This window comes from Acartia tonsa, chromosome 4 (genome assembly GCF_053477335.1).
Source record: "Acartia tonsa isolate MP-2025a chromosome 4, ASM5347733v1, whole genome shotgun sequence".
Lineage (NCBI taxonomy): Eukaryota > Metazoa > Arthropoda > Copepoda > Calanoida > Acartiidae > Acartia > Acartia tonsa.
The window spans coordinates 10260641-10288604 of NC_137263.1; the positions used below are offsets into that span (position 1 = coordinate 10260641).

The following is a 27964-nucleotide window of genomic DNA, read 5'->3' on the forward strand; positions in this document are numbered from 1 at the left end:
TTACTATATGGACACAAAGAGCAACACATAGTAAGACCCGCAATGGTCTCATCAACCAATAGCTTTAATTTAAAATCTTTAGCATCTATGTTTGAAATTATCGCATATACCTCAAAGAAAATTACCGTTGCTGAGTCAAGATTACATATCATAAACATTGAAATCCTAGGAATTATTTATGCAGCAAACTCGTTTAGAACTCTAATAGGTCCAAGCTGTGAATGTACTTTGTTAACAGACGCAAAGTGTGCTTACTATCTCTTCAATCCTAAAGCATTAACAGCCGTTAATAAGTTGAAAAGGTGGAATACCACTCTGTTAACTCTAATACCAAAGCTAACAATGTCTTTCTTAAGAGGAGAAGACAATTTGGCAGATTTCTTAACAAGGGCATATAAGGCTACTTTACCAAGCATTAAAAAGGTAGCCCTACCTAAATTTGTTAAATCTGGGTTTGAAGATAACTTACCCCAATATAAAGTTTGGACTATTGAAGAATGGACACAGTTCATTATGGATAACCCCGACTATTTGGGTTATGATGAACAACCCCCACAGCCAAAGCAACAAAAACCCAAAATTACCATAAATTCACTTGCCGCTGAACATAGAGTTATAGGCAAAGTACTAAGACCTTTGGAAATCCTAAAAGAAAGGATTAGCATAGAAAATATAATTGCAAACCAAAAAGAGGAATACTCTAACATTTACACACGTTGTCTAACCTCTAAATCAAACACCTACACTTATAAAAGACAGAACTACGAACTTAAAGACACGATTCTGTTTACAAAAATAAAAGGAGATTTAAAAGTTTATCTCCCAACCAAACTACTACCAGTATTAGTATGCTATACTCATCTTTTGTTAGTACATAGTGGAGAAATTAAAATGCTTTTGAATATGCAAAATTTCTTCCACCCTAACCTTAAGAAATATGTTAGAAATTACACTAGATCTTGTTTAAATTGTCAACTTCAAAATTCATCTACAAAACTAGAACAAGTAGGAACTTATAGTACAATTTCAAGACCTTTTGAATGTGTAAGTATTGACTATATACAATCCTTGCCCCCATATCGTAGTTATAATCATATCCTTACTATAGTCTGCCAACTAACAGGAATGATTCTTGCATATCCCATGAAATCACTCACATCCCGTGAATTTATAAACAAATTCATGTTTTATTTCTATCCTAATTTCTCCCCCAGACAAATATTGTGCGACAATGCAAAATCATTTTTAGAAAAGCAAAATTTGATATTCTTTGCTTCTATTGGCATCCGAGTTTTGTATTCTACTGCGTACTTCTCACCCTCTAAAGGATTGGTGGAAGCTAGCAACAAAGTAATAAAATGGCCAATCATTAAAATTTTGGCGCAAGACTCAAAAACCTCATGGGTATATCTACTACCGTTAATAGTCCGACAATATAATTGCACTAAAATACCAAAAACTGGATTTTCACCCATGGAATTATTATTCGGGACACGTAGCTCCCTGTCTAAATTGTTCTTTGGAGCAATAAAACCGGATGAATATCACCCTGATATAGCTCGCACAGAAGCCTATGTGCAAGACCTCTCGGACGGTATACAAGAAAACTTGGACATTTCAGCAAAAGCTATTGAAAAGGGAAGGGAGGCAAGACTAAAGTATATTAACAAAACCCGCATACACAAACAATTTGATATAGGAGATCTTGTCTTGGTTAGAAATAACACTATTACACCTGGTGTTAACCCCAATCTTAGACCTATCTATCATATTTCACCCTATAGAGTTTTGGATGTAAGCCCTAACAGTTGCAAACTTGAAAGAATTTCAGACAAAAGAACTGAAATATTTAAATACTCTTTCAACGAAATCAAAAAGTTCAAGCCTATGGACGAACATTTTGACACCCTCCCAGAGGAAATAAGGGATATTATCACAAAGCCTTATAATAAACTCACAAATCAAGAGATAGCCACATTAGTTAAAAACGACACACTTCCGCTTATATTTCCGGTTAATTCAAAAGATCCACAACCAGGAATACGCGCACACTCACCCTTAGAAACACGAAAAGAAGCGTCACAAAATAAGAAACCATTAGACTCTGATTCGGACATAGAGGACTCAAGTGCCGACGAGGACATGACACTCGATTCCGTATTTATTACCGGAGGTCGACGACTTAGGAAAATAAATGATAGACATGTCAGATTTCGGAATGGCACAAGTTCACAACCATAATTTACATTTCCATTTACCCTGTAAACTTGTGAACAATATGATAATATGTTATTCTAATCTGATAACTAAGTTATCATATTCATGTAAATTTTCCCACTCAAGGTTATATATCCAGTGGTAAAATATACATCTTTTCTCTTCAGCAGGGGAGACCAACTATATGCAATATACGTCGACTAAAGAGTCGATCCCTTCAAAAACACTTACATAAAAAAAATTTGCATATAGAGAGTTTTGATTCTGTATAGGCAAACAGAGTCAAACGATTGATACAGATTGTACAAAAATACGAATGTTACAAATGTTAAATATGCACCCTGACATATACACAAAAACTATTTAAAACATTTAATACAAGTTGTATAAAGTGTACAAACAATAACAGTACTAATAGGCAACCTATATATATACGCCTTGAATTGTGATGAGTTGATTAGTTATTAGAAACTATAACCACTCTACATACAAAAAATATGTCAAAAACTTTAATTATAACTTCGGACAGGAAACGCCCACTCAGAATTTTAGTAGTAGTAAACAATAACGATAACTTAAATTTTATCCTGAAATTGAGTCAGTTTACTATAACATATCCACAAGTGAGGAAATCACCAACCTTGTGAAGTACTACAGTTATCACATAACACGTAAGTCTTAACAGAATATTTTACAAAAGTTATAAAATGCAAACTAGATTCCGAAAGCCAATGCCTAGATCACAACGAATTCTACATGAGACCTTCGCAAACCTAGTAGAATATTGTTATAACTTGCTTACGATGATTAAAGAAATGTTAGCGTTTAAAATTAGTTGTGGAATCAGCCAACCTAGTCGTATTGTACGATACTTGCATTGTCGTATACTTAGAAACACTTATAGAGACGCATACAACCGTTTGGTTATACGGTATAGACAGCAAGAGTATAGAAACCGACAGACTATAACAGACGAATTACGGGCAGTAGCACGCCAAATAGAGAATCTGAGAGACACAGTCCTTCTTATTTCTGGACATTGTACTCTCCCCACTATCCACGAAGAGTAAACTAGATTACAACTGATTCTTATAATCTGAGTTCTAAACAATGACGTACGGACGTATCCTAACGATATAAAAGTTTTGCATATGATAAAACCTCTTGTACATATGTGTATTGATGTAAAATACTTATATTCTCATATATCTCTATGTAATTATTGAAAACGATAGGAAATTAGTCGCATAAATCATAGTAGAGATATCAAAAAGAACATAACAAGAAATTTTGTTATTTATAAAAATTATCATAAACCAAGTGAATGTAAGCTAGTCTAAGCACCTTGCAAAAATAAACTTTAATTATGTATCTAACTAAATTAAGGAACAGACAATAATATTTATAGAGTAGCTACGTAAACGGGAGTTGTACACAACAAATACTAAATCAGTAAATAACAGTGTATATGCTACTTAAAATCTCTATATTTATTTTAACAAAAGTAAAAATCTTTAGAAAAGGTATAAAATTTTGACAAATATTTTTCATTGGTGAAAACTTAAAATTAAATCAATTCTGAAAACAGAACATAAACTTTTATTTTTACAGTATTTGAAAAACATTATGATAGTAAGAAGTTTTCTGACAATTTAACATCTTAGTTAATATAATTTGGACATAAGCTGTATATTGGCACATAATAAAACTTCGAGATTGCTAATACGATTAATCAAACGCTAAATGTTGAATTTGTGCATATAAAAAGCACATAGCCTAACAACAAGCCAACGTGAGCTAAAAATTTAGCCCTACTTGTTGGAATTAAGACTTAGTTTTAGATCCAAAGGGACATAAGAACATTTTTACCTTGAGACTTTAAGCTTTATGACTATTGTATTAAAATTTAAAAGGGAAACGCTATTTATTCTAAGCCTTACTAATTATATAAAGCTTCCTTAATGAGATCATCCAATCAATGATATTACTTAAATTACTTGAATCACAAACAGTCTTTACATGAGTTTTCTTAAAAATACTTGAATAAGCGTATGTAAATAACTTTGTCTAACGTCAGTCTTTCGGTCTACTTAGATATTGGTTACAAAAAAAAAAAATATATATATGCTATTTACAAGTCCTCTCTATATCACAGCACAATAAAAATTCACGATTAATGCACAGGGATGGATATAAATGAAATTTAGAGAAAAGGTATTGAGGTGCGAGTTCGATTAAATATCTATATATACATGACCCTTACAAGCTAACAAGAATGAATAAACTGCGACATAAGGCTGTAATTACAGTTGTTAATATACTATTGAGAAAGAAAAAGGATTAGTTCGCTTACGAAGAAAGTAATTAAGAATTGAATGAAGTTTTAAATTATGGGCATAAAGAAAATACAACCTTATAATCATTTCCTTACATACTAAATATCCTTACAGACTAAACATATATATACATAATATAATGGCAGAAGTGTAAATTAATGTTTGGCTTTGTACAGTATAAAAAAAAGTCATAATGTCTAATAACAAAAGTCTTTACTTCATAGTGATTACTATTTTGACTAGTTACATAAGAATAGAAAATCTGTAAATTTAGTCACATGTTGTCTAAAACTGGTCATTGTCTTAAAATTTGTATGTCATATTTTCAACCAAGCTAACAGCGCCACTTTACGGCGTACGTCTAGGGAACGTGGGACCCCGACGTCGAGGGACTCCCTCAACGCCGGAATCCTCTGTCCTGTTATTATCTGAGGAATGCGTAGCTGAATTGAAGCTACTCTCCGCTGATGTTATCTCTTCCAAGATGGCAGGAGTTGGAGTACGCATGGAGCGGCGCAAACGTTCTAAACTGAGGACCCGCAGTGGAGTGGGGTACTCGATCTCATCAGTCACCGCATTAAATCTAATGGGCGGGAGATCGGGGTCCTCGATATCGTCAACCAGTGGGACTAAACTGGCCGCATCCTAAAATTAAGAAAAGGGACATTATTAGACAATCATTTTAATAAATGTTCACAAGAGAATGTATCAACGCTAATCCATATATGTTTGTGAGTCAATTTTTTTTTCACTAATACTTTATCTAGAACCTTGCTATTAACTATTAGGAAGGAATTACACCATAGTTAAAGTAAAGTTATTTGTCTAAAAGCATAGCTATCTGAGCTAAACAGCCTAGTCTAAGTTACGTAATTTTTGCAACGAAGAAATATTATAAGAGCTTATCAAACTTACCACAGACAAATCAGCTGCAGATGGAGATTCAATGCGACTTAGGCACATAATAGAGCTCAAGGAAGAGCTGTCGCTGGATCCCTCAGCTGTCCTCTCAGAACTGACCCGATTACACCTCCCCATATTGGTGTAAAACTGCGTCAGGGGGATGGAGTTGGTCGCCTAAAATATAATAGATCTTATTAGTTTAATCGCAATGCCAACAAAGAATCTAGGAAAATCAGGAAATGAGAATGCCTAAAATCCTGTAAAGCTATATGATTAGGTAGCAATTCAACCCACTTTATACTAGAATTAAAATCTTAGATCGGTTCAAAAATGCTTATGCAACCATACATTTTAAGATTAATGTTCTACCAATAAAAGAATTTTAGTTGCAAATACCTCTAGATACGTGTACAAATGTACAGCCTCTTTCTGAAAATTAATAGAAAACCTAAAGCATGGATACTTACATGTAAACGCTCTGTTTGATCAAAGATCAACGGACGGAAGCCAGGACTTCCCGTCGAGGCTTCCAATCCCGCAGGCACATTACTTCCAGTAACTCGATCCTCAGTGGCAGACAGACGGTGTACGGCAAACAGCCCAATTCTGGACCTTACTTCTGCTGGAGTCGATGGACTAGCAGAGGGAGCCTAAAACAAAAGGAAAACATTAAAGTCTTGATCTAACATTTAAAACCCCAATGAGAAACGTGCGGCACGAGCAAACTCTTAACCTTCCCAGAGGGAAATAATATTAGGTTGCTACTTAAGATTTTAGTAAATGTTAACTGGTATCTCAAATTAATTGCGGTAACCGAGCGGATTTCTCTGGCGACATAAAACGACGACAAACGGTGAGCGATATATATGGAAGAGCCGAAAGTCAACGTTGAGGAAGTGAGAATAGGACAGAACAACCCTGCAACAACATGATGCTTTATTAGACAAAACGGGTGGCTAGAAAAAAAATTATACAAAAAAAAAAAAAGAAATATACAACAGAAGAAAACTCACCTGTGTATCTGACAGAATATCATCAATCTCAGAGGACGCGGCTTCATACATGGTGTCCGACGGATCCGCAGTTGGCGACATAGCCCCAGATCTAGTCCTGTTGGTCCTGTTACCGCAGTGAAGAAGCTCAATGGTCCTGACGCCTATGTTTCGGAGGCGCGTACATACATCTCTTATCCAGCGAGCCAGCGACCTGTCTGAGGTGTTGTCAATACGTGTTAGAGTCTCAAGCCCTACAGCGCCGAAGAAGACCACTATGAGAGCACATGAAAACAAGCCTAAACCCAACAACATGTTAATTAAGCCATCCATGTTGAATGTGTCCAGACTCGTCTTCTGGTCTCTCCTCGACTCGGCAGACCCAGAATCACCTCCGGCAACATCGTCACCAATGTCACCGCAGGAGTTCTGCATCACCGAATTGAGGAGAGACCAGATGATTTGTATCGTTCTACTAAGCATCAGTGAGAGATGCTCGTTGCCAAACATCTCCCCTTGATCCCTTTCGGACTCTACAGTATCAAAAGTACTTGTACTCCCATAGTCATCGACATCAGCAAGGCTTGGCATCCCAGACTGGTCGCTGTACACTGAACTCGAGTCGTCTAAGGAGTTTTCAAGAAACGAGGAATTGGCAAGAGTGGCCGCAGCCGCCCTCATTGATTCCTCGAATCTTTCCTTAATATTCTGATGCGCGTCCAGGCTGTCAGGCACATACATTATGAGCGAATGTAAATTTAAAATAGAGGACTAGTGATTCTGAAAGGCAATATAGTAAAGTTAATTTTATGAAAAAGACTGTACACACGAATTTTTTTGTATTCTAAGCAACTATGGTTGAACCTCCTAACCATTGAAACTTTGATTTATCATCTAAAAGTAAAATTCTTTAAGTTAAAGAATATGTAATTAATCTTACATGATTCAACGCTTAAAAATAGCTATCGTTAAGCTATTCAAACATTAAAACTTTGTTTTATTAGATTCAATTAAGTTAAAGAATATGTAATTAATTTTACATGATTCAACGCTTAAAAATAGCTATCGCTGAGCTATCAAAAACATATTCATTATGATGTATCAAGCAATTAAAAACTTATATACTAGCTAAATCTGAATATCTTCAATGATGTTTTAAAAACACTTTCGATAAAGCTAGCTAAATATAATTTTTGTAAGCGATCATTTTTTAATATGGTTGAGTTACTCGTAACATAAATAACCTATCAATTAACGTCATTATACTTGAATTAAGTAAAAAGAAAATCTTATTTTAAAACCTATAGTAAAATTGTTTTAGAAAATTTGAATCAGGACTCAATAAGTTTTGATTATAAAAAGGGAATGCTGTAATCAAAAGTTAAAACGAATAGAATGATGGAACATATCTGTGTCAATATAAGTTTTGTTTACGGCGAACGAATTTAACTTTTGCAGACGGAAAACGTAAACAAAACAAGGTACGTCAATTTACCTGATGACTCAGATATGTCCTATCAAAACTACAAATATTATATAAAATAAAAATTGTCATATATCGAAGATGTACCCATATTGCTTCTAACCCACTTTCGTTTAAAAATACAGTGATAAAGGCCTTATCGACGAAGAAAATAAGATTCTTGAGTCTTAAATAGCGGCTAACGAATGCAATAATGGGCATATCAACAATCTATAACATAAAAACATTCATATAAAACAAACGGGTTACTATATTTTATCACTTTTATATAAACTCTCTTGGAATTTAGCGGTAAAATTAAACACTCGAACGCAAGCTCCGCTCGCAAAGACAATTATTATATAAATGAGCATAATTACTGGGCCGCCAGCTTTTTATAACCTCGCTCAAATCCAACCCCTATCACTTTTGACCGCCCAAACATAAACAAAGGGTTGACAACTTATTGTTACGTAAAATTTAATTACGGACGTCGAACGATATATTTTGTAGATATTAAGTCTAAAAGGTACACTTGATAGCGACGTAATGTAAGATATTAGTCTTTAAAATGATTAAAATTTATTCATGTTAAAAATAACATAAATACAGCTAATGCCAACAATGGTATAAACCATATGTACATATACAAAATATACAAACAAAGGGTTACCAACTATTGTTAGTAAAATCTTATATTTTTACATACATACGAGTAATGTAACCAAAGAAAATAATACGATATGTAAATACTAATTGTACTTATACATTTTATATAAAATATTGTTTATATTCAGGAAACAGTTATATTTAACAGAAATAGAGATAACTAACCAATCCATTATAGGTCTATCTGTAACGAAAGAATTTCTAGAATATCCCAGGGATAAAAGGATTAATAAAAGATTATTAAAACTTCTTTTGTTTAGATTACCATAGCCAGGATACCCCAAGGAACCGGTTGGAGCACGCGCACTAACTCTTTTTAGGATCTACCATGGACCAGCCTGGAGATAACCTAGATGATCATGGAGTATTGGAGCCCTACCACCACCCTACCTTGGACGGATTGCGGTTGTGTTCCTGTCAACACCTTGACACTATAGATGAGAACAACAACATTATCACCACACCAGAGTACGATGGATTCTCAGAGAACCTGTCCATCACCATCAGGAATTTCTTGTTAAATACAGCCCTGAATACCACAGAAGATAGTAGAGTGGAGACCGATAGTGACATTAGCTCCAGCAGCACACTATCCCTCTCTACAAATGACCTCAACCAACTCTACTATGACCTGGAAAATCACTCAATCACCTTGGACGAGAATGGAAACGAGGTAGCACAAGTGGACGCCCTTGGCTACATATCTACCTCACCCCCAACCTCAACCTACACTTCGAACGAGAGCACTTCACCACCTAGTTCATCATCAGAAGAAGCTGAACTATCCAGAACAACCAACGCAAAAACATTTATTGATGTGACAATGTTAGATAAAACTAAACCCCTCAAGAAAAGAATGTATTCTATTTGGGAGGTTTATCATCTTGTATACCCAGCTATGACAATACGCAAAGCATACTTTCTTAATGGAAAGCGTATTTAACTTAGCTTGGAATACATTATAGTTTATTATATATGCCTATATACTGGGACTACTAAACTTTTTCTTTTTCTCTTTTTTCTTTTTTAACAACTTACCCCCATTGGAGATGCGATCCTCAATTTTCAAATTCTTTGAACGTACATATGAGACTTTTACAGAAATGCTTCGCATCCACGACTATCTATCTATGCTTGATATAAAGTTAACACTTTATAGATCATATTATGAACCTTTGATTGACACGTGCCCTGCAATTAACTAGTAGCACTCAGGGGCAAGACACAATTACTTTAGCTAGGCCCAAGGCATTATTTGTATCAATTTATGCATTCATAGGCCTATCCTTACCTATATGACACCATATATGGGTAACGCTAGCCTATTCGTGGTAATCTGTATGTGATTTGCTAATAGTATATGTTTATTAAAGATATTATGTTTATAGTTAATGTAATCTTATAAACAACCAGTTCAAATATGTATGCCTACAACCATGCCTGATTTACGTCACATATTAACACACAGATATTTAATTGCACAGACAAACACTAAAATCCTGGTCCAGAGCTAATGTTATAGCATGTACCTCTTGAATTTATTCAGTTATTTACTAACTCTCCTACCATCAACTTCTCTTTCTGGCTTTAAAAGGTAATGACTTAGTTGTTTGGCATGCATTGTAGTTTAAATTTAGGCCCCTTAGTACTTAGCATGAATTGAGCTCAGGCCTTATGTTAGAACTCTAACACTTAGCACAATTCACTGCTTGGGACTTAGGGCACATTTCTGTCCTACTCTACTTATAATTTTAACACTTATCCTGTAAATATTTCCATACTTAACTTATGCACTTGTGATATAAATACACTTTATAAAAACATTTTCCTTCCTTAATACTTAATATACTTATATGATTCTGATCGAATATCAAAACCAACCATTTATTCTTAGGTTAAAGCAACATAATACTTCGCGTGGGTCTTTTGTTGAGCTTCCACCAGCTCAACCAAATTCGTATTATACTTGTGGGAATAGAGGGTTAAGCATTCTAAACAAGCGAACCGACGATGAGAATGTCTATGTGTATTGCATTAAAATTAGGTTTTAGTAGTACTCATAGAAGAGCGGTCTCCATACCTAAATATGGACAAACGCCCCATTCGCACACACACCTGAGGCTTACAGGTGGCTGACGCGAGGCTGCCGAGCCCTAGATTAATGCCATATTGTCGACATAAACCATTAAATATAGGATATTTAGCATAATTTCGAAAATAAATCCTCAAATATTTTTTTTTCTCTGACTAAAAAATAACATGAACCAGATTGATTACGTCTAAAAGTAGAGTAACTTTAAACAATCTTTTCCTAGTGTTTTACCTTTGGGTAGGTTGTATTTGATGCATGTTTTAGGGTCATCTCAAGGGGTTAGAAGTAAAGAAAAAATTTTCCTTCTATATATATATACTAGCGGCTTCGCCCCTAGCCTCTAGGGGCTTTGCCCAAGAGGTGATAAAAAAAATTATGGCGAAAATCGTAAAGGACCATGGAAATCTCCTTCAAAAAAAAAACAAAAAAAAAACGGGGGGGGGGAGGTTTGGTTTTGGGGGGGATTGGGGGTGTCCGACCCCCCAAGAAAAAAGCTTAAAACCACCACAGGACCAATAGGTAGATACCCTGAAGAGTAGAATCCGATCGGTTCAGTGGTTACCGAGATCTTAAGGGACAGACAGACAGAGGGACAGACAGACATCGTTCTACTTTGTATTATAGATATTAATTTTGTTTTTTAAATAGAGGAGAGGGTGCTGTGCTTCCTAAGCACTTTGAGGGAAAAGCTGAAAGAAGACAACAAAATATGAGAGTATAACTTTTTGTTGTAGATTTGGTTACTTTAAATAATAATGGCTTTATTTAAAGCCATTTTATTATGAACTGAAAACTTAGATATACATTTAACTAGAAAAATAATATAAGAATGATGATAAAACTAAATTCTCAAAATATATGTATTATAATATACAACATTTCCTTGTAAATCGTATTTACAATGTTATACTGTATACCATATTCACAGAATATTGCATCTTTCTAGAAGCATACCTTCCTTATAATTTTAGCCGTATATCTTATAGGGTTAATTAAAAGACTGCAACATATATACAACGGACATATTTTTAAATCTGAAAAAAAAACAATATCATTATAGGAAGTAGTAAGGTTTTTTTGTTGGTAAGTCAATAACTCGCAAACTACTAAACCCAAGGTTCTCTATTTTAGGGAAATTCATTTTTGGCCATCAGACTGTTAGTGGCTATTTCTCTCCTTCCATCGACTCTACGAATATAGAGCTTCTATGGGGGGCGTCTCCGCTATTTAGTAAAAATATATCTTATAAAAAATGTAGAATTTAACCAATTATAACAAAACTTTTCCCCGAATATTTAGTTTAATATTGCTGCGTTACTGATGGACATAATTGATTTTGTTATAATTTACATAAGACTATGAAATTTCAATTTTCCTTAATCTTGTTTATACTGTGGATGCAGAAAATAAATAATCTTTTCTTTTCAACTCTTTCTCTGTGAATATTCCAACAAATTTTATATATTAAGAATATGTGTAACCTTTTATAATAAAATTTGTGTAATTGGACAACGTGTCTCAAAAATCAGCCATGTGACGTCATAAAAATGAGGGAGATAAGAGGAGAAGCGGAAAAGAAAATTTCTAAAAAAGAGAAGATAATCCCTTATTTTCATGACGTCACATGGCTGATTTATGAGGCACTTTGTCCATATACAAATTTGTACCTAACACAATTCTCTAAAGCTTCCATTCATATTATTAGTTGTCACAAAAAATTTGGTATAGGAAGGGAAATTTCTTTTTTCTTTTTTTTAGATAACATATCTTTTTCTGTCTTTTCTTATATCAAATATTTTTTTTTAAAAGAGAAGCTTTTCTATAATTAGGGTCGGTCCGTCCGTACGTCCGCACGTCCTTCCGTAACGGATAGCTTTTTTCGTTAATTTAGACATGTTAGAATTGTCCTATCGATTTCAAATTTTGCATGGTGATTCCTTTAGTAGTTAGGTACGATTTAGAAAGCGTAGCAACTCTATAATCACTACCAAAATGTCCGTTCGTCCATTTTAAACATGTTGATTTTTTTTACTTTTTTTAAATAGCTTTTTTCGTTAATTTAGGCATGTTAGAATTGTCCTATCGATTTCAAATTTTGCATGGTGATTCCTGTAACAGTTAGGTACGAGTTAGAAAGCGTAGCAACTCTATAATCATTACCAGAATGTCCGTACGTCCATTTTAAACATGTTGATTTTTTTTACATTTTTAACAACAAATTTGTATGTGACCTAATTATCCGATTGGTCTGATTTTTGGCATACTGATTCCTGGGACAACAAAGTTCAACATTATAAGCGAAGCAACTCTATAATCAAGTCCTAAAAATGTAAGTATGTCCATAATCATTATCCTGTATCAAGCAGTTTTTTAACAAATTAACTAACAAATTTTCTTTGACTCTTATACATTCGCATTCTGATTATTCAGTTCTGACATTATACAAGTGTTAATGTCCGTTTGTCCTACCGTTTCAGAGCTTCGCTTTTATGGATGTTGTCATCCTTGTTTAATTTAGCATTTTCCCCTTATTTAGATTGGCTTTCTTGTTTTAATTAAATGAATTCAAATCCTAGATTAATGAAAAGATTAATTTAGGGTCATTAAACTTTTTATTGCTACATAAAATTATTAAATTGTGCAGTTGAATCATTTCTGTCTCAAACGTGTTAGATCCGAAAATAGACTAAAACGCATCTAAGTTAAAGTTCAGACAAATTTTCCATTCCCGAGATCTTGTATGAAATCAAAATTACAAGGACAATTTTTTTTTTAAACCAATAGAATTTAATTTTATTGTCATTTCGCATTATTTTTTTGTGGATGGAAATGAAAATGTTGGATTAAGTTGCATAGAAGTGAAGCTATTTGTTACAGGGACAAGGGGATAGCTAATCTGAAAAAAAAAACATTTTATAAATTAGATTTTACCCCTCCTCTCTCTGACAAATTTAGTCATTAGCATCCTGAAAAAAAGTTAAGGAGGAGGAGGGAGTTTTATTACTAACTCATCCAACCACCCCCCTTAAAAAATATTTTCAACATTTTCTTATGCAATATTTTCGTTGCAGTAACGATTTCAACAAGTGTCTATCAGGCATTGACGGCCTTCCCATTCCTCATTTATAAACCTGCGTGGCCTATACCTCCAGTGCTCTAACCCTGTGTAGTTACCCTGTATCCAATATAACCTAACTTACCTGACCTAAAATAATGAATTGACAAAAGAAAAACTACCACTATATTCTATAAGGGGAAGTTCTTGCCCAACTAGCATTTTGTGAGGAAACGTCGAAATTTTTGCACTGTCAAAGATCACGCCAAAAAATGGCGTAAAATATTTTTCTCCAGATGCATTATCTCTTGTTCCTGATTTGTTGTAGTAAAACTAATCCGTCTAATCATGTGATAAAACCTAAATCTCTCTCCCCAGCTCAATATATCTTTCTTCTTCTGCAATTCTACTTACAACAATTTTTATTATGCTGCACAATTCATTTGGAACATTTATTTTTTTAAACTTTTAAAATAATTTGATTCTTTTTTTCTGTCTCATAAAATCGTAAGCTAATTGTGTGTAAACGAATATGCTTTTATGTTCATAAAGATTATTGGACTTAAAGGAACCCAGCAAGAAATGCACCGCTTTAATTGCTGAAAGTCTGCCACGAGTAGACCCCATACTCAAAATTTGAAGCCTCCCAGCTTCAATAACAAAAAAGTTACAGACATTTCAAAATATTTTTTTTAGTACAATGAAAATTTTGAAAGATTTTCATTGCTTATGATAGAAATTTTAACATTAAATAATGTCGTCTAGAAGCAATATTAAAAGCTTTTTTTGTCAGAAACTTAGGCTGCCAGTAACTGATAATATTTTTACAATAAAAACACCCCTTTTCATAGTCAAAATCTCTTTAAAGAATTAGGTTTAAATTACATTTGTAAGTGTAAAATCATAGTGGGGAAAATGAAACTAACAAAAGTATTACAAATGCTCAGCTGTGATTGGTTGTTCAGCGGACTTAGCGCGAACTTTTTTGAATGATTTTGACTATAAAGAAGGGTATTTTTATTGTAAAAATGTTAACAGTTACTGGCATCCTAAGTTTCGGCCAAAAATAAGCTTATAATTTTCTTTCTAGGCGGCGTATTTTAATAATAAAATTTGTATTATTGGCAATGAAAAACTTTCAAAATTTTCATTGTACTAAAAATATCATTTTGAAATGTCTATAACTTCTTTGATATTGAAGCTGGAGGCTTAAAATTTTGGGTATTGGGTCTACTCGTGGCAGTCTTTCAGTAGTTAATGTGGTATATTTCTTGCAGGGTTCCTTTAAGCAGTTTTAAGTCTAATTTGCAACCCACATAAAAAAGATGTTATGGAAAAAGTCAAATTTTAGAGAACTCCCACCATTCCCCCTCTTGTGATTAAAACCCATAAAGGCTAGGGACAAAGCCTTTATAATGAAGCTCTGTACTTAGCAAAATGTAATAATACATTTTTCTGTTGAATTAGTGTATCAAATACCTTGCTGAAGTCAAAGTACAAAATTGTGCATTACTGCATACAAAATTATATGAATGTGTGTGTTCATGGCAGGGAAGGAGGTTAGATCATTCATTGCAAGATATAGGACCATGTAAAATACTCTAATTGCACAAACAAAATTAAAGTTTCATTTAAAATAAAACTTAATGTTTTAGGTTCCAATAGTAAAGTGTCTTAATTAAAAATTTAGAAGAAAATAATTTTGCTTCCTATTCTGATGTTAAAACCATGCTAATAATTGATTTTTTTCCAGAGCTTCGTGTTGGCCAGCTACACCTGCGGGTCAGATTGCATCCATACCATGTATGGCAGAACTTCACGGACAATTATATGATACTTCAAGTAAGATTTATATAAGTTATGGTATTTTCTATAATTATGGTATGTCTGTTGGCTTAAGGTTACGGTTATCTCTTCAATTACTTTAAACATTACGTTGTTGATGTATGGCTATGTTTTGCTTGTGGTCAGAATCTAAAATGGAACACTATTAATATTTCCCATCTATACCCCCTTAGATTAGTGTTTATAGTAAGTTTAAAATCCGCCTGCATAGAGTAAGATTTATATGTATAGAGTATAGGAAGATTGTTGAAAAAAAGAACTACATCAAATTTAGGAAAAGATATTTATCTTAGCCAACCACCTTTATCATAAGTATAAGTCTGTTGCTAATAACTTCACCCTAAACAATTAATCATGTTAAAAAAAAAGTACAAAATATTAACTTTGTTAATATTTCGTTAAAAGTTTGTTGGACACCTTGTCTACTTGAGCCAGATTCCAAGATGAGAAATGTCAACTGCATTGTACATTCTTCTATGTAAACTAAACATTTAGTAGCCTGGTTAGAAATAACGGAATTTTACATTCTTCCATATAAAATAAAATTTAAGTAGGCTGGCTAGAAATAACTGCATTGTACATTCTTCTATGTAAACTAAACATTTAGTAGCCTGGTTAGAAATAACTGAATTGTACATTCTTCTATGTAAACTAAACATTTAGTAGCCTGGTTAGAAATAACTGAATTGTACATTCTTCTATGTAAACTAAACATTTAGTAGCCTGGTTAGAAATAACTGCATTGTACATTCTTCTACATAAAATAAAATTTAAGTAGGCTGGCTAGAAACAACTGCATTGTACATTCTTCTATGTAAACTAAACATTTAGTAGCCTGGTTAGAAATAACTGCATTGTACATTCTTCTATATAAAATAAAATTTAAGTAGGCTGGCTGGAAATAACTGCATTGTACGTTCTTCTATATAAACTAAACATTTAGTAGCCTGGTTAGAAATAACTGCATTGTACATTCTTCTATGTAAACTAAACATTAAGTAGCCTGGTTAGAAATAACTGCATTGTACATTCTTCTATGTAAACTAAACATTAAGTAGCCTGGTTAGAAATAACTGCATTGTACATTCTTCTACATAAAATAGAATTTAAGTATTAAGTAGGCTGGCTAGAAATAACTGCATTGCACATTCTTCTATACAAACTAAACATTTAGTAGCCTGGTTAGAAATAACTGCATTGTACATTCTTCTATATAAAATAAAATTTAAGTAGGCTGGCTAGAAATAACTGCATTGTACATTCTTCTATATAAACTAAACATTTAGTAGCCTGGCTAGAAATAACTGAATTCTACATTCTTCTATATAAACTAAACTTTGGCTAAACATTATAGCCTGACTGAAAATAATATAATTGTAAATTCTTCTACCAATCAAAATTCAGTATGAGTACCCAAAGTTTCTGAGTCAATTAAAAAGATAAAGTGGTTTTAAGACTTTGAGTACCAGCGAAATTCATAATCTAATGTCCCCTCCCTCCCTGGGTAAGCCAAAAATCAAATTCCTTACCGGCGGCGAAAGTAACGCCGGTAAATTTTGGAATTTTAATTTGATGAAACTTATCTGGCCTAAGATGTTATTTTTTTTTGTTCGAAACGTTTTTGATCATTTTGCTATTTAATCAATAATTTAAATTGCTTAAATTGAGACAGTCTTACTTACTCACATACTTAGTATAGAGAAAGATAGGTAGATATAATCCCTACGAGGCATTCTTTAAATTTCTAAATAAATTCTTGGACCTTGTTTAGAGATTTGAGAATTTTGGTGAATGTGGTGCAAATAACTAATCTTATCAACGTAATTTTAAATTTCTAACAATATGACAAAATCAGTGACCTCTAATTGGCCACGTATTCCATTAAATACAACAACAACATAAAGGGTTTGAATGTTTATAGACCGAAAAAATGTGTAGAAAAAGGATGACAACATTCTTAAAAGATATCTAAATTAAGAACGGTAGTATAAACGAAGCTCTGAAATGGAAGGACAAAGGAACATTAACACTTGTTAGAGTGTCAAAAATTTATAAATAGAATACAAATTTATACCACCTGAACAGAATTGTATATATATTTGTTGCAAAATTGCTTGAATACTTCGCTGTTGAACTCATCATTCCATGTTTTCGATCAATAGAACAATGCCTAAGTTAGCTTTCGTTTGAAAATACGGACCTATCCTAATTATAGAAAAGCTTTGATTGTAGAAAAATATTTTCAATTTTTGGTGATCATTTTTGTCTCAAAAAATCATATTTTCATAGGCCCGCAAAAAAATACAAATTCTAAAATTTTTTAACCAGAGAGGGACTTAGATTATATCTAAGCGTTTAGAGCAGGGGTCGAAGCCACTAATTCTAAAGGACGACACACATTAGCGCAACAGGACACAAAATTAAATTAAGCATTAAGAGAGAAAACTTATGGGCTATGTGTGAAAAATAGTTATTTATGATCTTAAACAAAAATCAAGATAAAACCTGTTTAAAGCAAAAAAAAAATTCTAATTTACCTGGTCCAACAATCCAGTAGTTGCAGCTTGTTTTCTTAAACTATATACTTTACATAATTAAATCTAATATGGTTATAAATATTTTTCTCGTATTCATTTGAATCCGGTGGATAGGAACCGGTTCTCATGAATACGAAAAAACTATGTCTAGCAGTGGCGTGCGAACCGAAGGGGGCATTTGGGGCGATCGCCCCCCCCTAGCGACCAAAACGCCCCCCCCTGCCCCCCCCCCTAGCAACCGCCCCCCCTGCCCCCCCCTAAATGTTAAAAAATGCCCCATTTTGCCCCCCCCTGGTCAACAAAAATGCCCCTTTTTGCCCCCTACCCTACAAAAAGCAAAACTATCCCAGTTTCCAAAAAAAAAGATCAAGAAATACTCCAAAAAAAAAATTTTGGCGCTTCGCGCCAAACAGACAGTTACTATTCATTTAACCTTACCAAATTTTTAAATTAGTGTAGAAATTAGGTTATAATCTTTTTTCACTGAACATAACAAACCAGGTTATAGGAAGTATTTTATTTTGTATAATATAAACTTTATACCAAAGAAATTTTGTACATCCCCAATGATGATACACAAAATTACCCCTTATATAGATTACAATTAGTGGATGAAATGTATGGAAACTCGACTTAATTAACCAACCAATCAAAATTCCATTAAAGTCCCCAAAGTTGTTGAGCCAACGAATAAGAAAATTTTATATGAAATATTGGGGACTAGTGTAATAAATAGCCCAAAAACCCCTCCCTCCCTGCATATTTCAAGAAAAAAATTTGCGCTTCGCGCCCTTCCAAATGGTTTCTGCTATGAAATATTGGGGACTAGTGTAATAAATAGCCCAAAAACCCCTCCCTCCCTGCATATTTTAAGAAAAAAATTTGCGCTTCGCGCCCTTCCAAATGGTTTCTGCTATGAAATATTGGGGACTAGTGTAATAAATAGCCCAAAAACCCCTCCCTCCCTGCATATTTCAAGAAAAAAATTTGAGCTTCGCGCCCTTCCAAATGGTTTCTGCTATGAAATATTGGGGACTAGTGTAATAAATAGCCCAAAAACCCCTCCCTCCCTGCATATTTGAAGAAAAAAATTTGGTTAATTTATCTTCTGTACTATTTTTTCGAAGATGCTTTCTAGCTCCCTTCCCTTCGGTCATTGCAGGGTGGGGAGAAGAGATGGGGGGGGGGAAGAGGTGGGGGATATAAATGGGAAATAGGGATGGGGGAAGGGATGGGAAAGAAGGGATAAGGACTAGGAGGCCCATAATCAAATAATCCCACCCCTTAAAACGCCCTTATTTAAAATTAGTATATATAATCAAAATGCCCCCCCCTAAAGCAAAGTGCCCCCCCGGGGCACTTTAATTTAGGGGGGGGCAAAATTTTACAAAATCTTCAAAATGCCCCCCCCTAGACAAAGTGCTTCGCACGCCACTGATGTCTAGCATCGTATTATATCCAGTTTTCTACGAATATAGAAATGTACAATCATAAGATTAAAACTAGTTTTTTTAGCCGGTGCCTTCGGCACCACGGGGCTAAAAAAACTAGTTTTAATCTTATAATTGTACATTCTATATCCGCGGAAAGCCGTTTATAATACGATACGAGAAATAACTATTCCTTTATTGTAGTATTTCTTTAAATTTCTACTTTAAGAACAATTTTCCGTTATTTTCTTATTAGGTTCACTAAACTACAAAGCTTAAGTTAAGTTAACTTAAAAGTTAATATTTCACCCTTTCTTACAAAAAAATATACAAATACACCATCTACCTAAAAGTTGTGTTTTTGGATTTGAATTTAATAGGTTAGCATTTACTTCCGCTTACTGTCATATCTACAAAGTGATTTTTGATCGCAAATAATTAAAATAGAAATGGGGGAGGGGGTGTTTGATTATAAGAGTAAATAGAAGAAAATCGGGCAGTTTTGAGCTGTAATAATATGCGGTCTGATTATTTTATAATGTTAAAAAAATGTGGAAGTGAACACACACAACCAAAAAGTATATGTACATATTTCCATATATGATATCATGAATACAATTTATTCAAATTTTAAATTAGAACTGAAATTTAGCAGTAGGAAGAACCAACATTAAATATGCATTAGGCTTCTATAAATAAATATTAACAAATAACTAGACAAAATGGTATGCCTACAAAGTAAAATGAAGGGGGTATACAATTACCCTCTGCGATAAATACAGCCCAAGATAGACAGCTATCCCACAAAGGGGGATAGGAGTATTGCATCAATCTACTAATTTATCAATATCCTACATTTTAAATACTCCTTAAGAACTAAAAGTACAAGTATAGCACCCTAAAAGAAGGTATTAGAAAGCAAGTAGGCGTCATGACTCGTCAGTGAAAAGATTCCAATCTCGTATCCATGACTCTTTAAATTCTTTAGTCATAAATTGTCTACAACTTCCCACTGCTTTTTAAAGAGAATTGGTACTTAAAAGAAAACTAAAACAAATAAGGTTTTTGATCATGTTGAGTTAAGTATTTTTTGCAGGAAGACTTCTAAGGCATTACCTCTTCATGTTCATAATCTTACCTATTAAAGCAACTTTTTTTTTAATTACTTATTAGAACTGTTCACTGTGAATCAAAAAATTATCCTTGAAAAAATTTTTTGCCTTTTATAAATTTTCTCAAGTTAAACGAAATCAATATTTGTTGACTTCTTAAAAAGTTAAGTTGCCAAGCAGTAATATTTTTTTTTGTTTTAGTGAACGCAACTCTGGAGTGCTACGATGATGCCTCCTGGTCAAACAAATCTGATTACTCCAACTGCAAACCATTGTGAGTATATACCATTTTTAAAACATACGGCAAAGAGCTTGATAAACTAGAAATTATGTAACAAATACAGGGTTAGTACAATGGATGGTAAATCAATCCACCCCTCACAATTATAATACTATTGGTGGGAAATTTCGGTCATTTTTACTTTGTAGAATACATTCCCAAACCAATCTTACTCATTTACAGTCCATTGTACCCCCTCTGTTTCATAATAGTATTTTATAGTTAGTTGTTCAAGCTCTTGAAAGAAAAGGATAAATACTTTATAAATTTTGAATAATCCTGGAATCTTGGATCATTTCTTTCTATCACATTTTTCTAACTATTATATTCATTATTTATGTTGTTATATAGCATTTAAGTAATTACAAATCATCTTTATGAGTAAATGTAATAAGGATTTTCACGAATTTAAAAAGTGGATTGAAGTATAGACTCATAGAGTTTTGGTTTAGACTCACACAAATATTATTATTAATTACATTTACTTTCTTCTCTTATATCATTATCATATCATTGAGAAGTTGAATAATAAATAGATTGGCATGGAATGGACTGTTTGTTACAATGCATTTCAAGACAAACTTAATGCTTACACTACTTTCTATTTTGTTCAACATTTTGAATTTTATTGAATTTCATTAAGGTTTGCTTTAGTAGCCCCAAAAATAGAAGCCAACCTGTTTTAAATTCAGCCTTATTTGTGATAGTAAATATGATTTGGAGTAAACAAATATTTTGTTAATTATTTTTTCCACTTTCGTATTTTTTGACAACTTATGATTTTGGTATTTATGCAAAAAAACATTGTTTTTTTCACACTAATCTTAAAAATGCAATTTTTCAAAATTTGTATAAATGCCAAATTTTTGCTGTAGAAGTACGAACGACCATCTGGTGTGTGGTGGGGATTATCAAAATTGCCAAGAAGAGTAAGTAAAAGCTAAACCATAAATAAATGTAATATAAACATTCGTTTAGTTGTTTTTTTCCTCCATTCAGTTATGGGATATTTATTTAAATTAAATTGTTCTTTTTTAACCCTAAAGATTGTTTGTGTCTTTATTTTAAAGTTTAAATTAATGTATTTTGTGATTAACCTGGGTTAATTAATTATTTTATGAACTTTTAAAATTAGCGGGATTTAAACTAGACTAGCTAGAGATATGGCACCTCAAGAAAAACTGATATTCTAATTCTACCATATTTTTTCGCCAGTCAATTATTACAATTTTTTAAATTCAAGGACGTCCATTCTTTTTTTTGAGGGGGTAAAATGAGGGGTAAACACTCCTTTACCCCCCCCCCCCCTTCCTATGGACGTCTATGGTCTTAATGATAAGATTTTTTTGAAGATTGTATTATTTTTTCTTTTATGGTACCTTTATATTTGTATGGAATTAAATATAGATTTCTTATGTTTGTATATAAATAAAGAATAACCAATTACATGTCCCTTTAAACCTATTAAAATGAAACAAAATTATCGAGAATAAATTGTAAATAGATCCTATAAAATGTTCCCTGATTATGAAGGCCTTAGTCCAGTGAGTGTAACTGCATACAAAAAAATGCTTTACAAATGTAAAATCACCTAGCCTACCTTAAAAAACCTTAAACTTTTTTGTTTCACCTAAAAACTAATAATTGTAATTGTAGTGACTTATAGACAGACCCTAATTATAGAAAAGTTCTTTTTATTTAAAAACTACCAATGATTTAAAGATAATTATTTTTACAAAATGGTAATATTTTTATTAAAATTCAATATTATTTGATGGCATATTATATATTTATAGTTGATTCTTTCTTTACTGCTACTGTTGATTGTTTGTGGTTCCCACTCTCAAGAACTCGAGAGTAAGAGTGTTCAAACAGTATGCGCCATTTTAATTGAAATTGATCAGGTTTTAGGCTATTATTTTGCAATATTTCAAACAGAATAATATATAAAAAAAAACCTCATCTCCTTTAATACAACTAGCGGCTACGCCCTTAGAGGTCTCGACCTTCGACTTTGAATTTGAAATCTAAAACGAAATTACATTAAAAAGAAAATTTCAAAAGTTGGCAGTTATTTTTTCCAGGGGTGATTTCTTTTTTGAGGATGGAGGTAACGTAAAATAGTTTTACTGGACCTGTAATAATCTTCACTGTAAATCAAGATCTAGATGTTAGCGAGATCGTTTGCTCCACACAGACAGACAGTCTTTTACCTCAGAATTCAAACAGTAATTAATTTTACGGGGTGAGCAGGGTGGGGTTGTAGGGTCTATCCCTAACCTGTATCCTGAGCCAAAGTCTGTATAGGATAAGAGTGGAACAACTAGATTGAAGAAAGAATCACTAATGAAGACCCAATATTAATTTTGCATAAGCAAGTTATTTATATTTTTTTGTAAAATATAGTGAGAACAAAAAGCTTTGACTTATCAAAACATAATTATTCTTTCATTTAATTTTTTTAATTATTTTTTTAAATGTAATGTCTATTCACAACAATGGTTGGTTATTTTGTAAAAACCACTGCAATGTAAGTGGTCTTCAAATACCAGAAAAAGAACAAACAAAGCAAACTGAAAACGGCAATTTTGTGCAAAAAAAAGAGGGATACGCTGATAGAAGCAAATAGTATTGAATTTCAAGTCTTCTGTATTTTGCACTGGAGGGGAAAATAGCAAAGTTTTAACAATTTAGATTTAACATTTAGATTAATAGATAATTTCGAGCTTGATTTTGTTTACCCTTGCCTATGGTAAAAAAGCAATTTTAGCATGAATTTAAATTGCAATGTTAACAAAGTTAAATGTCCTCATTCAGGCAGATAAATATTTCATTGGATGACAAGATTTCAATTATAACCAAGAACAAGGGACCAGTATTCTAAAAAACTAAAAAAAAGTGAAAATTTTCCCACAACCCACTTCCTTCTAATCCCCTCCCCAGCTTCTTACCCATTTCCTGTTAGTTATAGCACATAACAAGTTTACAACAAATTTTTAGCAATTTCCAATGGAATTAATTTGCTGAATAACAGCCCCTGATTACAACATTGTTTTGTTAATGATAAGTTTTAAACAGTAAAACTAACCTAACCATTATTTCAAAAATACATCATAAATTCAAATTTTTCTCCAAAACAAATGAATGAATATTTTGGTAGAGAAAAAAGCTTGAAAAGTATATAAATATAAAGATCTGTTTCTATTTAATAAGAAATGCATTTTGAGGAAAAAGAATTCTTCCATAAATCCTTGTTTGTAATGGAGTACATCTATTTTCACGCTTTCAACATGTTATTCTTCTGCCACAATATTTTAGAATTCTTGGAGAAAAACAATTTTATCTTAATATTCATTTGTTATTAATAGAAATTACCAACAGGGATGGTGATATCCTTTTGTATCCATTACACACAAAAATCTAAAGATTTATAATAAGTAGAACGATGTGTGTCTGTCTGATGCTTAAGATCTCGGTAACTGCTCAACCTATTGGGTTCTACTCTTCAGGGAATATACCTACTGGTCCTGTGGTGGTTTTAAGCTATTCTCTTGGGGAATGAGACACTAACATACCCCCCAAATAATATTACCCCTCCCCTTTCTTTTGTAAACAAAAACAAGTAAGAGGGTTTGGGAGCCCCTACTGCACCTAGAGTCTAGGGGCGAAGCCACTAGTACTTTTAATAAAGTAACAGGTTCTGTGTGTGTATGAGTTTGTACCAATTACAATTCCTCTAATAGACGCCTGAGCAGGTTTATAACTATTTTAAGGGAGGGTATCACCCTCTAAAAAGAAATCACCTCTGATAAAGAAATACCACTGTATGACTTAATAGCCGAAACTTTTTCTTTCTAAAACTTCCATTTTAGGAGGAATTTTAACCCTTACCTTCTCCTACCTCAAGGCCCCTAGAGGCCTCTAGAGCGTAGCCGCTAGTATTTTACACAGCATTTACAGCATAAACAAGAGACATACGGACAAAAAATAAGATTATTTTTTTTAATAAAAAGGGTGATCAACCTCCACCCCCCCCCCAAAAAAAAAAAATATATAGATAAACTCAAACAAATTTGAGGTTTTCGCGCCATTGAGGGTAACCAACATTGTTCTTAGCCCTTCGATTTACTTAGAAAGTATAAAGAATGCATAATATATTGTTTTATGCTGTACATGCATTTTAATAAATCCAATTTGCATTTTATTTTATTGTGTAGAGGAGAAAACAAACAATAAATGCAGAGTGTCCAACACAAATTATCTAATTTTTAAAAACTATTGAAAGATGATTTATTCAAATTTTAAAAGTTTCTATGGACTCAAGAACCCTCCTTATCTTTTAGGAGGCATATTTTTTTTAACTTTGATTAGTTTAGACAAGTCTAAATTAGTATGATAACACCTATTACATCAATTCTTTTAGTTTTACAATGGGACCAAATATTTGCGTCACCCTGTATAGTGTATTTATTCCGCATTTACATTTTGTTTAACAACAGATATAATAACAAGGAAAAATATTTCCATAAATGTCCCCAAATGTCAAAACTAGCAATAAAACTAAAATCAGGTCAGACGACCAAAAGACAACATAAATGAAGCTCAGGTTATTATGAATATTAGCATTAGCCAAGAAAGCCAAGAAAATTTAGAATGCTGTATATTTAGATATATAAGTTGGAAAGAATCTTAATGTTAGAGGGAGATTTGAAATCGGCCTAAAATTTTAAGGATTTTTTATAAAATTCGTTTTTTGTATAATTCTTTATCTAAAAGCGAAAATACAATTTAAGTTAATTAATTTTGACATCCCTGATAGGTGGATTGAAAACTACCTGTGCTCTAATTGGTTGGATGTACAACACTTAAGCCTCTCCAATCAGAGCGCAGATAGTTTTCAATCCACCAATCACAGATGTCAAAACTAAGTAACTTAAATTGTATTTCCGCTTTTAGATAAAAATTATACAGGGTCATTCAAGAGAAATGATTTTTTAAAAAACTTAATTATGCATAGAAAATAAAACTATTTTGTAAAATGCTTTATATATTTGGAAAACCTATTATGGGACATTTATGTTTCAAATATTTAAAAATGATTATTTCAACAAATTATGCCCTAAAAACCAGTTTTTCCAAAGGCCTTTTTTTCTCGAAGATTTACTAATTTAAAGGTTGTAAAAAAAATGTGCAACTTTTTTAAATTAAAATTGCGCAGCTTGTGTTAATAGTAGAATAATGTTATGCATATCGTTAGAATCGTCATAAGCTCTAGTTTTTTAATATATAAAAACCATTTATGTGCTACGTATTGTATAAGAGCTACGTGATAAAATGTTCCAATTGATTAAAACTTTCCAACCTTTTTCTCACTTTTTTCAACGTAGCTCCTAAACTACAAAAAGCCCCAAAACGGTAATTATATTTTCAAAAACTAGAGCTTATAATGAATCTAACGGTATGCGCAATATTTTTCTACTATTAACACAAGCTAAGCAGTTTGAATTTTAAAGATCTGTGTATTTTTTGCACACCCTTTAAATCCATAAATATTCGAAAAAAAGGCCTTTGGAAAACCCGGTTTTTAGGGCATAATTTGTTGAAATAATCATTTTTAGATATTTAAAACATAAATGTCTCATAATAGGTTTTCCAAATATATTAAGCATTTTACAAAATAGTTTTATTTTCTATGCATAATTAAGTTTTTAAAAAAATCATTTCTCTTGAATGACCCTGTACAAAAAATTAATTTTATAAAAAATTCTTATAATTTTATGCAGATTTCAAATCTCCCTCTAACACTAAAATTCTTTCCAACTTATATATCTTACTGTATATAGAAATAATTATTCTATTTATAAAAGGCATGAACATGGAAACTAGAAAAAAATACAGCCTTTGCAAACGGGTTAATTCTTTTGGTTCTATAAATGTTAATTAATATTTTCCTTATTGCCATAAAATACATATATGAATTACAGAATTACATGATACTAAGTAATTATACTATTATAAAAGTAGTAAGATTTTTCTTGTTTGAAGCCTAAGTTTTTTATTACTTCTGATCCGATTTAGTTCTCTACCTTAGGGAGGCTTTACATTTGTCCCTGGGTGCTTTTAGGCTAATTTATATATTAGATTGAAGACTCAGGATGGTTTTAAGCCATTTTTTCTACCATCTTCTTAATTACCCTTTTGAATACAGAGCCCATAGATGCTATGGGCGCATCCGCTAGTACATATAAATGTAGAGAATTAATATCTATTTTGTTATCATTTTCCGTACGTATAGAGCTATATTAATAATAATAGTGTTTGCAAATTCAAAGATTTTTGTAAAAAAAAAGGTAATAACAAAATATGTAAAACAGTTTTTGAGTTATTGAAAAAAGATTAATGAAAGAACTGTGTTTAGAGAAAAGTGCATAGTAAACCTAATAACATTGAAATTACTTCCATTAAAAATTATTTTCCCTTCGTGTGTTCAAGAAATTTGATATTTTTTATTCAAGTTTCAAGAAATCAAATCAAAAATTCAAATGAAAAACTAACTTGGGTTATTCACAGAGCCTTATTAGGACATTTTTATTTGTTTGTATGGCTTTATAGATACCTAAAGCAAAGATGCTCTATAGATTTGAGAGGGGTTTGTGCACTTTACAAGTAGGTAGCAGTACTTGTCTCCCTAATTTATTTTTTCAGATGGGTGTCAACACCTCTCATGCACGCCTCTAGCTAATAATAAAGATTTATTTAAAGAAAGGTGTCAAATGTTAAAAATTAGGCTGTGTTGTAGAGTAGCTGTGCTACAACACAATGGCTGTGTAGTAAAGTAGCTATGCTACAACACAAGGACTGTGTGGTAAATTAGCTGTGCTACATCACAAGGACTGTGTGGTAAATTAGCTGTGCTACATCACAAGGACTGTGTGGGAGAGTAGCTGTGCTTCTACACAAGGACTGTGTGGTAGAGTAGCCGTACTACAACACAAGGACTGTGTGGTAGAGTAGCTGTGCTACAACACAAGATC

At 32.6% G+C, this 27964-nt stretch overlaps 1 protein-coding gene across 2 annotated transcripts in view; it reads left to right on the top strand.

Moving 5' to 3' along the window:
- LOC145316003 (diuretic hormone receptor-like) overlaps positions 1 to 27964 on the top strand; it is a 115868-nt gene that overhangs the window by 29811 nt on the left and 58093 nt on the right. Inside the window, exons 2-4 of one of the 2 annotated variants that reach the window (XM_080156263.1) lie at positions 15480 to 15568; positions 20852 to 20924; positions 21806 to 21859. In XM_080156263.1, coding sequence (XP_080012389.1) covers positions 15480 to 15568; positions 20852 to 20924; positions 21806 to 21859 — 216 coding nt within the window. The remainder of the gene's footprint in view (positions 1 to 15479; positions 15569 to 20851; positions 20925 to 21805; positions 21860 to 27964) is intronic. The other variant, XM_080156264.1, reaches the window with a different exon arrangement.